The sequence below is a fragment of the Neolamprologus multifasciatus genome, chromosome 16 (genome assembly GCF_963576455.1).
Source record: "Neolamprologus multifasciatus chromosome 16, fNeoMul1.2, whole genome shotgun sequence".
Taxonomy (NCBI): domain Eukaryota; kingdom Metazoa; phylum Chordata; class Actinopteri; order Cichliformes; family Cichlidae; genus Neolamprologus; species Neolamprologus multifasciatus.
Window position 1 is genome coordinate 17388532 of NC_140454.1, and position 16283 is coordinate 17404814.

At 39.7% G+C, this 16283-nt stretch overlaps 1 protein-coding gene across 5 annotated transcripts; it reads right to left on the reverse strand.

Moving 5' to 3' along the window:
* Positions 1-2143: 2143 nt before the first annotated feature.
* Positions 2144-16283, reverse strand: glra2 (glycine receptor, alpha 2). Of its 5 annotated transcripts, none has more exons than XM_085136630.1 (9): positions 14691-16283; positions 13945-14066; positions 11841-11908; positions 10229-10452; positions 9038-9120; positions 8807-8944; positions 8498-8712; positions 6469-6618; positions 2144-5205 (listed from the first exon to the last, which is right to left on the reverse strand). In XM_085136630.1, the coding sequence occupies exons 1-9, from the start codon at positions 14774-14776 to the stop codon at positions 4924-4926; spliced, it is 1368 nt and encodes a 455-aa protein (XP_084992756.1). In that variant the 5' UTR covers positions 14777-16283; the 3' UTR covers positions 2144-4923. The 5 variants fall into 5 exon arrangements, with proteins under 5 accessions (XP_084992756.1, XP_084992755.1, XP_084992758.1 ...); XM_085136629.1 differs by lacking the exon at positions 11841-11908 and adding an exon at positions 11698-11765 and having other exon boundaries at positions 14691-16282; XM_085136632.1 differs by lacking the exon at positions 14691-16283 and adding an exon at positions 11698-11765 and having other exon boundaries at positions 13945-14059.

Here is a 16283-nt window from a genome sequence, read left to right on the forward strand (position 1 = left end):
CTCAGTAAACCTTGCGGATGATGGAAAGTTGTTTCCTCTTATAAATTATAAGCTGCAAATAATTTTTCTTTCATAAATCGTTCTACTGAACTTGATCGCACGAGGGCTGTTTCATCCTTGCATATTCAAACAGCAGTAACACTGGGCAGTGGTGTAGAGCTCTGGCAGTGTAATGGCTGGTGTTTCCAAGTGCGGATTAGTATCGCTGATTAGTTTATAATCCCTGTGTTTTAAGCACTAAAAAGCAGTTGGATGATTCATGTGACCTTCTCAATAAACTCACCACAGCCCATGTATTCTGCACTAAATAAAAACAGGGTCGAATGGATGCTAGCGCTATCAACAGAATGGCAATGACTACCATTATTGGACACCAAATATATTAGTATGCTCTTGTGAAAAAGAGTGTGCACACATTCTTAGTTGTAAAGTTTTGCATAACAGAGCATTTTTTTTTAAATAACCACAGTAACCACAACATCAGATGAATAACAACATGTCATATTATACTGTCTTTTTTTATTTAATAAAACTTAAGACAAAATCCAGAAACTGTGTGTGAAAAATTAAGTACATGCTTACTGTTCCATTGGATTTAAGATCGTAAGTAGCAGACTGATCATCAGTAAGTGTGAGCACATCTATAAAAGCAGATTTTTTTGGCAGTTTGCTGGTCTGGAACATTTAGATGTGTGTTAACATGGAAGAAAGATACCAATGCCAATGAGGAGGAACACGAGCAATGAACCCAGAGAAACAGTTGATGCTGACCATCAATCGGAGGAGGTTTATGAAAAATTTTCTAGGCAATTTATGTCTGCTATTCTATTGGAAAGTTGCCAATCATCGCAGGAGTGGACATCCCAGCAAACTGCAAGGTCAGATCATACAATGCTGAGAGAGACTGCAACAAACACAAGAGCTGCATCTCAGACAATAATGCACAGTGCCAAGTTTGGCGATAACCAAACACAGCATATTAGCAGAAACACCTCGTACCAGCTGTAAAGCACAGTGGTGGAAAAGTGCTAATTTCGGCTAGTTTACAGTTTACAGCCACAGCACCTGGATCAGTGTGTCCACTATGAACTCCTCTATGTAGCTAAGTATTCTAGAGTCAAATTGAGGCCATCTGTTTGACAGGTACAGCTTGGCTGAAGCTGTGTCATACAATAGGAGAATAATCCTGGGCATGGCGGCAAACCAACAAAAGAATGCTAAACGAAAAAGAATCAATGTGCCACAATGGCCCAGTCTAAGGCCAGACCTCAACCTGATTGAAATGCTGTGGCAGCACATTAAGAGCATAGTGCATAATTTAGTGGCCACAAACCTCAATGAACTGAAGCAATTTTGTAAAAAAGAGTAAACCAAAATTTCCCCAAATGAATACTTCGAGTTGCTGCTGAAAAGGGTTCTATAACCTCCCGAACCCCAGTGCTTCTCCATTTTCTCTCAGTTTTTTAAAATAAATAATCGCAGTGCTTATCTGAGGTGGTGTTTTAATAATCTTAAACCTGGGAAATGCAAGATAGTTGGGTTTTTTTCATTTTTTTTGTCCTGATACACAAAACCTTCACGACTGTATATCCATCTGTACATACAGGACTAGGGTAGTGGTTGCATTTGTTTGAGCACAAATGCTGTAACAACAGGTGTAAACCATCTAACGGACATATTTGTTTGTAAACAATAAATACATTTAGGTATATAATTGCCGTTTTATGCCTCTGGAGCCATGCCAGTATTTTCCCTTCAGTTAGCACGCACCAGCTGATGGAATCTGTGTATTACAGTGTGAAGTCCATTATCATGCATTAATGGAAACCTACTGTCAGATCATATCTATGTCACCTCAGGCCACCCAGTGATCCATGCCATGTGTCATCACCCTGACTTATCAGCTTGGCAGAGAGAAGTGGCAGTGTTTTTATCTGCAACCGAGCACAAAAAAGTATTTTTGCGTGTTTGTGCTGGTTTTTTTTTGGTTTTTTTGTTTGGTTTTTTTTCGTTTTTTTTTAAGGCATCCATCTTTTATTGATGTAGAAGAAAGCAATGCAAACTATAATCTCATCAACAAATGGATGAAAATGTCAATTCAGAGGACTGGTCACTTCTTTATAAATGACAGGAGACGCAGAAATAAAGTAAATATGGTGCACAGTCAATTTTATTGATGTACAGACCAATAAATAACCTTTTTTCATGAATAGCATTCAAGAAAAGAGTTTGTCACCACAGTATATAAGGAGTGCAAGGGTCATTAGCTGCTTTGTACCATTACTGTTATGCAGATCTGTCCTTCACTTTTCAGTCCATCTACAAACAAATATCATCAGCCAGCAACAAACAAGTGAAGGGAAACAGTCCACAGCGGAAGTATACAGAAAGATATTATTTTATAGCAAACATAACCTTTTCCCATTACAATAAATATTTTATTTGTCTAAATCTACAAAAACATAGCTCAAATTCTAAAACTATACCTTACATACCTGGGGGTATTAACCCTGGAATTTAAAATAATTCACGTGAATACGGGCGTGTGATAACATTAAGCAACATAGTGCATGTTCACAGTTTGTGGGCTTACCTATACACTTGCTCAAAATAAGCCATTATACCTTTTTCATGTGAGATATATGATATTTTGCTAAATAAACTGCACAAGAATGAAAAGCAAAGTTAAAGACATCAACAAAAGGGTGACATCATTTCCGAATATTTATAATTCACTTGGAGAAAAAGGAAACATTGTTAAGTACCTTTGGATGTCTGGCCACTGGTAGAAAAGCTCAAAGGCTGTGTTCAGCTGTGATAGACCGCCCAAAAGGGGAAAACAGAGAAGCGTAGCACTTTATCCGACCAAATTGTTGACATCTAAGGCCTCGAGATTTAGTAAAAATGCAGAACCCAATTCCTGATTCCAGATTTTCATCTGACTTATTCATACCCATGCCTGAGACATTTACTGCTGCTTAGTTTAGTGCTCTGCTCGTATAGTTCGAAACAGTGGTTCTCAAAGTAAAGCCAGGGGATCCACAAGGGCAAAATTATGAGCTAAAGACAGATAGATTGTTTTCTATCATTTAAAAGGGATTGGAATCATTTGCAGCACTAAATTGGGTGCACCCCATGTTATATTTGGGCCAATAGAAACTCTGGAATGATTATGACAGATGATACCAATCTTACGTGAAACCACTTACAGTGCTGTGAGAAAGTCCCCTTTCTGATTTCTTACTCCTTATTTATTTTTTTATTTGCATATTTGTCACACTTGAATATTTCAGATCATCAAATAAATGTTAGTGTTAGAAAAAAATAACCTGAGAAAACACAAAATTTTATTTTTAAATGATTATTTCATTTTTTAAGGGAAAAAAAGCTCACCAAACGTACTTATCCCTGTGTGAAAAAGTAATTGTCCCCCTTGTTAAATCATGAATTAACTGTGATTGACCACATATTTTTGGAAAACAACACAGAGAGCCTCATTCTGACACTGTTGTGTCTCCTTTCCCAATTTAATGGCAAATCCAGGAGGGGATTCAAAGGATAAAACATGGACTAATATAAGAGATGTAATGATTGAAGTTCAGTTTAGTTGGCTACACTCAGGCCTGATTACTGTGAGACCTGCAGAATCAATAAATCCCATTAACTAGTCAACTTCGCCTGACCAGGGGAAGTTGACTAGTTGACACTCATGCCACAATATAAAGAAACGGATGAGAAACCAAGTTATTGACTCATTGAAGGGTTTTTTGTTGTGTTACATATTGACATTGACTAACACAGCATTTCATAAAAAGAACATTATCCCAACGGTCAAGCATGGTGGTGGTAGTGTCATGGTCTGAGGCTCCTTTGCTGTTTTAAGATCTGGATGACTCATTTTAGTTATTGGAACCATGAATTCTGTACCAGAATATCCTAAAGGAGAATGCCCAGCCATCATTTTCAGCAGGTTATGCAGCAGAACAATGATTTGAAACACACCAGCATGTCTAAAATCTGAATGGCTCAAATAATTATCTCAAACTCTTGACTGTAGTTCTTACTGCCAAGCCTGGAACAACCAGTCATCGGGTTTTGGCTATAATCGCAAAGTTTTGAGTAACTATTTTTCCTTAATAAATGAAATCAGCATTTGAAAAATACATTGTGTATTTATTCATATTGTCTTTGTCTAATAATAAAATTGATCTGAAACATGTAAGTGTGACAACTGTGTAAAAAAAAAGACGGGGTGCTGTTTAGCTTGGCTTGTTAGCCATCTAAGTAGCAGACAAGCATTAAGAAACTGAGTTATTCAACATCATCCAGCGATTCTACCACATCAGCGTGTTACAATTGTTAAGGGCTTCTTGAAACATATTTTTTAGAGGTCCCTGGCCCCAAAAGTTATGTAATGCTATGTGAGAGCTATGTTTTGTATAAATAGGGTGGAAGTTCTATGACAGAAGTCCATTATAAAACAGTCCTATGCTACCTCGGTAAGAAAATTTGCAAAACGTCTTGAGGGCTTGACAGAGCTACCTTAGAGTTACGGATTCATGGAATGTTCCTGTGTTTCTTGGTTGTAGACCTCAAGGCTGAATCAATTCAAAATCATTTTGGTCCATCTTCTCCAGCATGTTAGTGAGTCTTGAGCTAAGACCTTTTCTCTATAATCTTCAGAAAATATTTTGCAGCAGTACAAGAACAAATAAAGCATCTGTGTCTGAACAACTGTTCACATTATCAAATCATGAACATTACTGTACGATTCATAAATATTGTATGTTATCCCTGAAAGAACACCACCATTACCACAATGGTGCCTCTCAATGCACAGTTTACCCTCTCATCTCCCTGTGCTTTCTAAGCATTTCTCAATCTGAGAAATGTAAAATATGTTCTCAGCCGACGGCAAAGTCTTTACTTTTTATGGATGTCCTCATGCCGGATGATCTTGTAGGTAACCCAGTAGAAGACATTGAAGATGAGGAAAGCCAGAGGAAAAGCGGCCCGTGAGATTGTGTCGATCCTCTTGGCTCTGTCCACAAACTTTTTCCTCATGGTGTCTATGTCCTTTGAGGCTGATTGTTGAGGGTTGGGAGCTGGAACAGCATTTTTAACAGCGGAGCCATCCTTTGTTGGCAGACATTGGCTCATGTTGTAGCCGGCAAAATTAAAGCGGCCTTCACGCAGATCGTCATCCTGAAAAGTGACATGCACATGTGGATGAGTTTGCTAGACCTTTTTAAAAGCCTGCAGCTCAGATGTTAGGCTTTACTTTGTAATGACTGAAGGTTTTTCAACAAACCCACATGAACATGAACATTAATCATGAGATATTGCACTTTCAAATTAATTTAAAATAAACTCCCAAGATAACCTGATGCACAGTGGTGAAAAAACATATACAGAGATTGCTTCGGGAGATGAATCTTAATCCATCCATCCATCCATTTATTTTCTTCTGCTTATTCAATACAGGGTCACAGGGGGGTGAATCTTAATTCAGACAAACAGCAATAAAGGTGCATGTGTTCAGCACCACTGACAAGTTTCTATGGCTATGATAGCAAATAGAGTTAAAGCTAATAGGAAGTCAGCAGTTTTGCAGGTACTGGGATAACAAAACAAGACCATTGTTATTACGTCGTATTCTTTTATTCTGGAGGAACTATAGCAGTTCCTCCTGGGTTGCACATGAGACTTTCTTTTTCTCCATTTAAAAGATTGTTATTCAAATCAACAGCTGAAAGATGGTAATTGCCACATACTTGTAGTTAGAATATGTGCTTTTTGTGATGTAAAACTAAACTGACTCACACTGACAATTCATCCAACTCTATGGACAAAATTTGGTAGAAAACCTCTGAAACATCTGAAATCACAAAGGCCAGTATCACGGTGGCCACAGTCAATCAGTTTGGCTGATTTTATTTTGGGACTAATTTTGAGACTGAGCCTACTGCCTGCCCCCTTTCTCATGGACAGTCTGCCTGTGTATGACCCCTGCTCATCCTCAGAGACACACTACTTCTTCTTCATCTTCTTGTTCTTGTTTTGGTTTCTTCCTTTAGGGGTTGCCACAGCAGATCATCCGCCTTCATCTCACCATATCACTGGCACCTCTCACACCAGCCCTCTGCATGTCCCCTTTCACTACATCCACCAGCCTTCCCTGTAGTCATCATTTTTTCCTCCTGCCTGACAGCCCCATATTCAACACCCTTTGCCCAATATATCCACTATCCCTCCTCTGCCCACGTCCAAACCATCTTAGCTATGATAATCAGCATGTTTGATTTGGCAAAGGTTTTACATCAGCGGCCTTTCCTAACACAACCCTTCCTATTTATCCCATCTTGAGAATGGCACTAGGAGTTCAATGGCTTGTGGGTTCCCAGAGACACGCTGCTAATGTGGCTAAAAAGTTTGAAGAGCAACCATGTGAAGACTTCAAAAGCCTACCTTGTGATTCCTTCTCTGTCTTCGCCTCAGGCGAAGGAACTCTTTCTGTTGCCTGGAGACAAAATTAACCCCAGCATATTCGAGCAATGCAGCAAATACAAAGAGCAGACACACAGCCATCCAGATATCAATGGCTTTCACATAGGAGACCTGTGAGAAAAACAGATGTTTTTTGTTAGATTCTTCAAGCTGACAGCATTGGCTAACAGTTAAAATAAAGTATGAATGTAGCCTTTAGCTGAGAACACTATTTAATTTTTGTATTTCTCTTTTATTAATATTAAACTTGAGTCCTATGTGTTGTTATCTATCAGTTGTTCCACAGCCACTTTCTCTGTTTTTCCTTTTATTTTGCTCCTTCAGTTAATTGTGACCTCTAAATAGCTGTAATTACAGATAATGTTTGCTAACAAGTGTGTCAGAGCTGCCAGCAGTGTCAGTGATTGCGTGGCTTTAACAGTAGCAAATAATTAATGTCTCAACCGCTAAAAGAAAGAGAACTGTGGCATTACTTTGTACCTGTAGTTCCCTGACTTTGATCTGCTTCTTTTGAGAAAGTGAAGATGAGGCTGAAACCTTTTTCTGCTCATCAGTGTGACCCCATCCTTTGATGACAGCTGATTAGCATGTGGAGAAACATCTCTGGTTCTAGAGGGCACTTAAGGCATATTGAATTGTTGTCCGTGCACTGAGGCTGTCAAAGGCTTGCCTTTAAATATTTATCAGAATACGTGTCTTTCATATGAGAATTTCTGACGAGGCTGAGGCCTTTTAGTGCTCATGTGCAGACTGATGTGTGACTGATCATCATCTGACTCGTGTTGTTTCTGCAGTACCTTTAACACTTGATCCAATTTTTTTTGTTACTCCTTGAAATGACCACAGTTTATGACAAAAATGTTAAATATTGTGAACTGTATCAGGCCCAGCTGTGCTTCTACAAAAACACAAAAATAGAGTATCTTATTCTCTGATGTATTACAGTGGCTTTCACAACAGCTCTGAGCTGTAGTTTAAACAGTCCACTGTGGAGAACGCTTTGATTTGCTTTGTTTGTTCTCTCAATTGGTTCAGTGTTTATTTTTGAGTTATAAATCCATCCTCTGTGTGAAATGTTGATGCCTGAGTCTCACACTAAAGGAGCAGCACCCATTTTCAGCTCATTGCACTGACTGCCTAAAGAAGAAATAGTAAAATCTGTTTGATCCACTGGTTGCTATTGTTTCAAGGTACAGCTGGGATTCTAGGTGCCTACAGCTACATTAATACTGCAGGGACCTACTATCTTTTTAATAAACTATGAACGCTTTCTAGCAGTGTCAGGCAGAATTTATTCAAATGCCGATTACATTTATGGTTAGAAAGTCTCTTTTTTCCTTGATTGCATTAATTCAAATGATAAATATTTATGACAACCACTCAAACAATATAATTACATAATGGATATAAACTTACAAAAAATGTAAAAACTCAGAGGTGGATTTATGTACCAGCGATCAGTCTTAAATAACAACATTTGATATTTAATAATTAAGCTGCTATTTGACTTCATACTGACTGCATACTCCGCTCTCCTAGCTGAGTGGCTGAAACCTGTCCAGGCTGTCATAGATCAGAGGGAGGGTCTCGAGCCTATCACAGGGCTCACCCAGAGAGACATACATCCAATTAACTTAACAAGCATGTCTTTGGACTGTGGGAAGAAGTCGGAGCACCTGGAGGCAATCTTGCCAGCAGACATATATTTAACTTGCATATCCATAACAAACTTTCACTTTTAAAAGAAATATTAATCTTTTAGGTTACTTCCTGTGTGCTCTCCGTTCTTGCTTTAATCACAAGTCTTTTCAGACCAGATCAGGTGAGTTGTACAAATTACTATAAACAGCAAAGACATCTGTGGGAACATGGTTCAACGTGAGACTCGTATGAGAAATATCTAACAAAACCTAGGGCTCAAGCTTCATATGTTTTTGTCACATACAAGGCTTGTGCTTATCTGCTGGAGGAAAACAAACAAAGGTTTTACCTTTGGAAGAGAAGCCCTGGACCCAGAGCTTTGGGTGGTCATGGTAAGCACAGTGGTGATTCCCAGCGCCACTCTGGCTGGAGCAGCATCCATATTAATCCAAAAAGACACCCATGAGAGGATGACAATGAGGAGAGAAGGAATGTACATCTGGATCAGGTAGTAGCCCATTTGGCGCTCCAGGTGGAATTTAACTTCAATACAGGTAAACTTCCCTGTTCATCAACAAGAAAACATATTTAAAAATGCAATTCAGCCATCAACCTGGGAGAAATGTTAGCTGTTTGAAACATAGACATAAATGCTGACCTGTGTTGTAGTGTTTGGTACAGTAGCCCAACTCCTTCTCATCCCTCATGATAAACTGAGGCAGGGTGAGTCCGTCTGACACCTGTACCGCACCGTTCTCCAGCCACTCAAACACCAAGTCATTCATGGTGTATCCAACTAGAGCCAGAAAAGAACGGGTGAATTTAGTAAGCAGATTCTCATTTTAGAAAGTGTAGCAAAAATCTGGAATATAAAAAGATCAGCACTTACAACTTTCCAGTTGCATTGTACAAGTTTGGACATCCATTGGAAAGTTCTTCAGATCCATCGGGCACGATAGAATGAGAGTCAACCTGTAATATGACACAAGGTCACAATGCAACAAACAACAATGTTATTTGATGTCAAAAGAAGGCTTATTAACACTCAAAATAGCAGCTCAACATGCGTATTGAAAAAAATCTTGAAAAATTGGATTACAGTTGGTACTTTTTTTTAGTTGTATCAGGTATTGGCTGCTCGTTCTCCTGTGTCATAACCTCCAACATATCATGTAGGATACCCTTCAGCAGGTTCCTATTACACTTTCATTACTGCAACTTATTGTTTCTGTGATGCATTGTGGTCCACAGTCTGCTCACTCTGTCATTTCTCTCATGAATGGAGACTGCAGCTAACCACCTTTCATTTTTCTTCTTGGCCCGCGATACCTTAACACCTGAGCACCACTCAGAGTTGAGCCGCTTTCTAAATGGACTCAGAATTGATCTGCTTTATATCGCATCGCTGCAGAGAAAATTGGATGTTGCATGTGGCTTTTGTATTGTAATAAAATACAGCACATTTTACAAGTTTTTTTTTTCTTTTTGGCCTGTACTTGTGGTGGTATGCATCCTAAGTTTTCAAACATCTTTTCATATTTAATAGAAGACCAGCATGGAGAAAAATACCCCCTTCCTTCTCAGCTCTAAGTTTGGGCTTTACTTTAGATTCTCACCAGCGCCCCTGAGATTTACTTGTCCTCTTGCAGTCGTATTGCACATGGGAATGTGCTGCGGTTCAGAAGATTATACAGTTTCAAAGAAATGATCACAGTGAGATAATAATCTGTTTCAAATTGCATGCTGCAGATTGACAGTCTTTGATGTTTAAGAGAAAATGTAAGAAAGGCAGTAAGAGAACATGTCCTGCGGTAATCTGTGCATTCAGCAGAGATTTCTGCTTCAGCTACACTAATATCAAACTGTGTAAAAGGCAAGTTATTATTGCCGCTTCCTAATCTACCAGTTATTTTTCTCGTTTTGTCCCTTTAGAGAACATTGGTGGTGAAAAAATGTCCAGAAACTTTTTTGTCCCAATATCACAAAAATAATAATTATTAAAACATTTTCAAATAATGATGCTCTAGTGAAGTTCTTCAGCCTTTTAAAATTTTCTTTAAAAACCTGTGAAGTACTACACCTGATGCTGTAGAGGACAGTCCCATCCTTGAAGATCCTCAGCAGCTTGTTGTCTGTGGTGACGTCATGGAAGTTGGCTCCTTTCTCATTGGCGAAGAAGAGGTCAGGCTTCCATATGGAGTCCAGCATAGATGGGTCCAGGTCAAGGGAGGAATCTGGGTATTTACTGTATGCCAGCCGAGGGTCATTCCACTTCTGCCGCAGGAAGATGTTCACTCTGTAATCCTGCGGAGACGACAGGCGGCTTTGCATATTTTGCAGCGCAGCGATTCGGGTTATGAGAATGCATGCTGATGGAGGAATGTCAATCACTGGTATCAGTTTTTAATATTAAATTAATATTTAATATTTTAACCTTCTTTTTAAAGAAGGTTAAAAAGAAGGTTTTTAACCTTCTCTTTGACAAGGTAAATACAGGAAATTTTGTATTTACTTTTCTAATACACAAATCATAAATGAAATGCATCTTTAGACCAGACAGTAATGAATATTTTTTGGTGCTTCCAATGTGTTTTGATGATCATTTTTTTAAAACTTTTATTGCAATGCAGAAGGATCAAAAGCAATCCCGTAACATCAGTAATAATCCATGAAATGTAATAAAAGGAAAATGAGTGACAAATGTGTTCCAATGCACATTTTGCAAAAATTATATCATTCAGCAATACCATCAAAATTAATCTTAATTATCATACACTTTTTCTCATGGCAACTTTCATGACTACGTATTGTTGCAAGCTGCATTCACAAGCCACTGACCTCACCATAACCTTTCTTATTCAAAATTATGCAAGAGAAGCTAAATGAGGTGTTTATCAGATGCAGAGCCTGAAGAGGAGGCATCTGACAGCGCAGTTAGCAGTAGACTGAGTGTCACAAAGCTCAATGTAATTGATATGTCACGATGATGAGAAGCCCTTATGTTGCTTGACATTTTATCAGCATATTGGCGGTTCCAAATATCTGCATGCCCGTCTTAATACTGTGTAATTCCCTGGCAATCGTACATGTTCCACCTCCTGCGCAAATTACATTTTCCATTTATGATCTAAGTAGTTATTATCACTCATTACAATTTGATCCTGATTAGTTTCAGTGCAACCCTGCAGGTTTTATATTTTTACCCTTCAAGGGCTGGATGCCTTCACACCTCATGCATTGCACATCAGTTTGTTTGAAAGCCCCAGCCCCCCACTGTCAATTATTGGCTCTGCTTAAGTGACTTGTCGGGATTTGTTGTATGAAATAGTAAAACCTCATGGGAGCAGAAACCAATATTTGACTGGATAGCCCGCCAATAAACGTTTTGATGGCAAAGAACTAAATCTTATTTAATGAATAGGAAGACATGGCATGGAAGGATGTTTTAAAAAAGGTCAGCAAGGCTAAGTAAAAACAGGATGATTCAGTCGTATCTCCATAGGAGAGGTCAGGGCTTTAAAACATGTCCAAATACAACGCTCAACTCACCATTGTAGTTTCTGCTATAGAACCAAAGCTGTTGATAAATATGTTGCAGGTAACATTAACTGGTGGACCTGCAGGTTGAGGAATAGATAACATATTGACACATTGTACAGGACAAAAATCAACCAAATACCAGAGGAACTCACCATAGTTGTCTCTGTGACAGAGCCGAAACTGTTGATAAAAATATTGCATGTAACGTTTACAGGGGGACCTGTGAAATGGAATGACAATGACATGACAGGAAAAAGCCTTAAACCATACGTATTATAAAGGATGACTGGGTTTCAGGTGGGGAAGATATTTTGACAGGAAAATGTAAAATATGCATTCACAGAACAAGCGGTGTTTTGAACTTTCGTTTTTGAGGGAGCTTCGGGGCAGGAAAAATCTATTAATTAGTAAAGGCACCACTGTGTCAGCTTAATGTTATAATGATGCAGTGATGTCTTGTAGGGTAATGTAGGCAATCTTTCAAGGTTGTCGTGCTGTAAACACATTTTTCTTGTGTTTACACAACACAAGAGGAGACATGCACATGCAGATAGGAGCATGCACACAAACACAAAAGTACCTTTGGCTGAATAATCAATTAGAAATCCCCACAAAATGTAATGTTAAGTACTCTAGTAACTAAGAGTTGTTTCAGTATAAACAAAATTGCAAAATAACTGGTTTTGGCTTCAGAAATGTGATTATTTTATGTGACGAATTTTGATTTGGATGTTGAAGCTGGGATCATCACTGACATTCCCTTTCTTTTAATTAATTAACTAAACAATTAATTTCTAATAAACTGGGAAAGTCATCTAGAGTATTATTTTTTTTAAGTGAAAACACTCTCTGGTTGCAATTCTACAACAATCTTTTCTTCTTTGTATCAAATCTGAGCAGTTTCTCTCCAACACTGTGAGTAAGAAGTGCCCAGCATGCTTTGATGAATAGTGTCATCTTTTTCTGTATAGAAGAGGCTGAGCTGAAATCTCTTTGCGAGGCTTGGCAGGTTATGTGCCATTTAAAGTCAAAGCAAATCTTTTTTCGCTCCCTCTCTCTTTTTCTCTCTGATAAGTGGAGCTGTAAGCCCTTCCTATTGCCCTTCCCCTGTGTTTTCTTCATCAATATTGCATGGAGCTTGGTATTAATATTTGCCTCAGTTTGTCGTTAGCTTGCTACATTTAACAGTGGAAGCAGAAAAATATGGCAGTACCTGCTGCTGACGACAAAACTCACGCAAAGGAAATCTAGGGCAACCTTCAGAAAATGAGTTCAACACTCTTCAAAGTGTGACTAGCAGGTTCAGAAGCAAAATCATCTATTTACGATGAAGTGAGCTCATGCAAATGTTGGGGGGGGGGGGGGTTCTTGCCAGAAAATGTGTGCGTGTGCATTCAGAACTCTCTCTCTCTCTCTCTCTCTCTCTCTCTCTGTGTGTGTGTGTGTGTGTGTGTGTGTGTGTGTGTGTGTGTGTGTCATCAGAATAAAGAATAACCAGAAACATAAAATCAGGCTTTTTTGTTTCTTTTTGAAGGCTAGAAGTGATGCATCATCCCTCCACAAAAAAAAAAAGAAAAAAAATGCCAGCTGGTATTAAGCAGGCTATCTTCCTCTTATCTTGAGTCCATCTCAGCAATAAACATTTTTTTCCCTTTCCCTCAAATGGGAAGGAAAGATCTGGGCCATGTGTCTCTGAGTCTGATTAGCTCCTGTGCTGTACTGTCTGACTGCTTCAGCTACCCAACAAGTCCCAGTCCACCTGACCCAGCCTGGAGTGGGCCTGAACGCTGCTGGGCTAGCATCTTCTCACTCAGCTCTGTTCCAGTGCTGTGATGCTGTGTCTGTCCTCAGCATCACAGCAGCAACAACAACAGAGGAAGTCAGTAGCCTGCAGCCTTGCCACGGGGGCACCATCCATCATTTGGCCTGTCACGGTGGCATCCTTGTCTACTGCAAGAACCAATTTGTTTCTTTGTGACGGAGATATTTACAAGCATCCGTTTTAAATGGTGTTATCCTGATGGGGATTCTGCTTGACACATTTTCAGGAAATGAAAACATGCAATGTTATAATGAGGAATTAATTTGTGGTTTCATTCAAGCCGGAACAATCACGTTACTGATGACTGAAGTGATTGTGTGTTCTGAGTCATTTTAGTGAATCATATAAGTAAAGATGCCCAACTTGCTGTGTTTCTAGAAATTTGTGGGGCGTGTGGAGATTATGTTAAAACATAAAGATCGTGACAAACAAACCTTTAAAATTCGGTCTTATTCGCGCATCATACCCAGACGTGCGACCCATGAGTGAGTCCAGAAAGTCTGATGGAGACAGGTTGGAGGATGATCTGGAATCGTGCTCCTTGGCGTCCACAACTCTGGAACGCACACATGGTGAGAAAAATCACTAGATCACACAAGTCAGAGCTCAGAATCGGGAGTTAAACCTTATCTTTCCCCTAGCAGCTGCCTCGCAGTGGTGGGCGCAGAGCGAAACCAGAAAAAATGCGTTAATGCGCACAAACGTATCGGATGGGATTTCGACGTCGTGGGCTTCTCCTCTAAGAAATGATTATTCTGTTGATAAAGATTCACGCACAGATACCACACCACGCTGTAGCCATGTTATAACGCAATGTTAAGTTGCCAGCGGGGAAGGGAAAATACCATCACACGCGTAAACGTCTCTGTCACCATTTAACTACAAACCAAATTTCCCAATACGAATATTTTTTGTATTAATAATATTTTAGTTAGCGAATAATCTCGACAAAACAATCGATGATTAAAATCTTAATCAAGAAAGAGTTTTGAAAATAAAAGCACATCATATTCAATTACCAACTTTGTTCAGAAATCTCTTCACTGTCGCTGCTTTCATGTCGTTTCCCTAACTAACACATCGAAAACTTCTAACATCTAAATTTCCAAACTTTACTTGGAAGAGACAAAGTGTTTCACGTATATTGAATCAAATGTGTTTGATAAATAGATTCGCCTACCTGAGGTTGTTTGTCTCCATCAGATATATGAATAAAGCTGCTAAAACCTTAATAAGGGAGCGATTCATTCCTGGTGGTTTCCCCATGTGCTCACTTTTCTATTTCTTCCATATGTTTACATTAGTCAAACACATAATCCAGATAGGGACCCCGCTTTTTTCCGGACTAAGTCGTGGGCGTTTGGGTCTTCTTTTGTCACAGGAATATACAGGAGACATTCCTCAACGCGGTTTCATGAAACTCCCGAAAACAGATTTGTCGAAGCGTAGGTGTGAAGAGACATCAGTCCAGTGGCCAGACGTAGAGAAGGTGAAACTCCAAGACGCATCAGCTGGAAGCTCTGCTTCGGTGGCGCTGGCTGAGATGTAAGAGCGGGCTTTGAGAAGAACAGCCCGTTGGCTTGCGTTGTTACTCATGAAGTGAGATCTTTCTCAGGTGGGGGAACGTCAAGGAATGAGAGAGGAACGCCTTTTTCTCATTTCAGCACTTGGACAGCTCCCGGTTGAGTTACGCGCAAGCGCAAGGCTTAAAAGTGGCGGACGTGAGTTGGTTTTCAATAAGTCAAATAAACGAGGAAGGTAATCACTTGAAAAACACTCAGACATCGTCTCCATTGTCTTTAAATGACGACGCTTTTAAATGATAGCATTTACCTCACGAGATCGGCTTAATGGGGGAACTCTGGGAGCGCGCAGCTGCGCGTAAGAATCAACTGGTTTTAGAACATTTCTTGTGTTTTCTAGAGATGATGCACGGCGTTTAAGCTGAACTGTGGCGTGGGCTTCTAGTTAAATCGACATCTACTTAGGATCTGATTTATTACAAAGCAGATCTATTCTTCAGGGCTGTCATTATCATATTACATATTGTGGGTGTATAACATAAAACTGACTGTGTGACTCTCACTCCGTTCCTGTCTATATATTTGCAGTGTTGTTGTTGGGTTTTTTTTGTTCGCACCCAAATGTGTTTAGAGCAACCTATGTCCTCACAGATATCAAGAGTGTAAACAAAGGAGGACGCACCAGCGAGATGCTGCTGGGAGAGTATTTGGTACCCCGGTTGCCCTGGAAACAGATTTCCAAGGCACATCATTGGAAATGCTGAACGGTTGGCCTCCCAGAGCGAGACCGAAGAGAAGCTGACTGACAAACACAGACGGAGACAGCAGGAAATAAAGGCTACTACAGGGTGGCTGTAGCCTGAGGGTGGAGGAACTGAGGTTTAGAAGGCCGCAACACAGATTTGGGTGATAACTGTTCAATATATATGTATAAGCTGCTGGTGGTGATGCAGAGAGTGGATAGGGACCTGGCAGTTTGAGGATGTGAGTGGGCTGTGAGGCTTTATGGACCACAGGCATGAATGACTCATTCCACATGAACACACAGGCATGTGGTGAGGAGGAAGCAGCTAAACTTAGTGAGAAAAGAAAATATTTCATTCACTTCAAGCCAAGTGCAGGACTCCTGTTGTAGGATTACTGCCAGCACATCACACGCTTATTGCACTTTAGCCCGACACTTGGCTACTAACCAGTTAACAGATCATCTTAGCCCTTCTCAGGTCAACCCGTCACCCCCCTCACCCCAC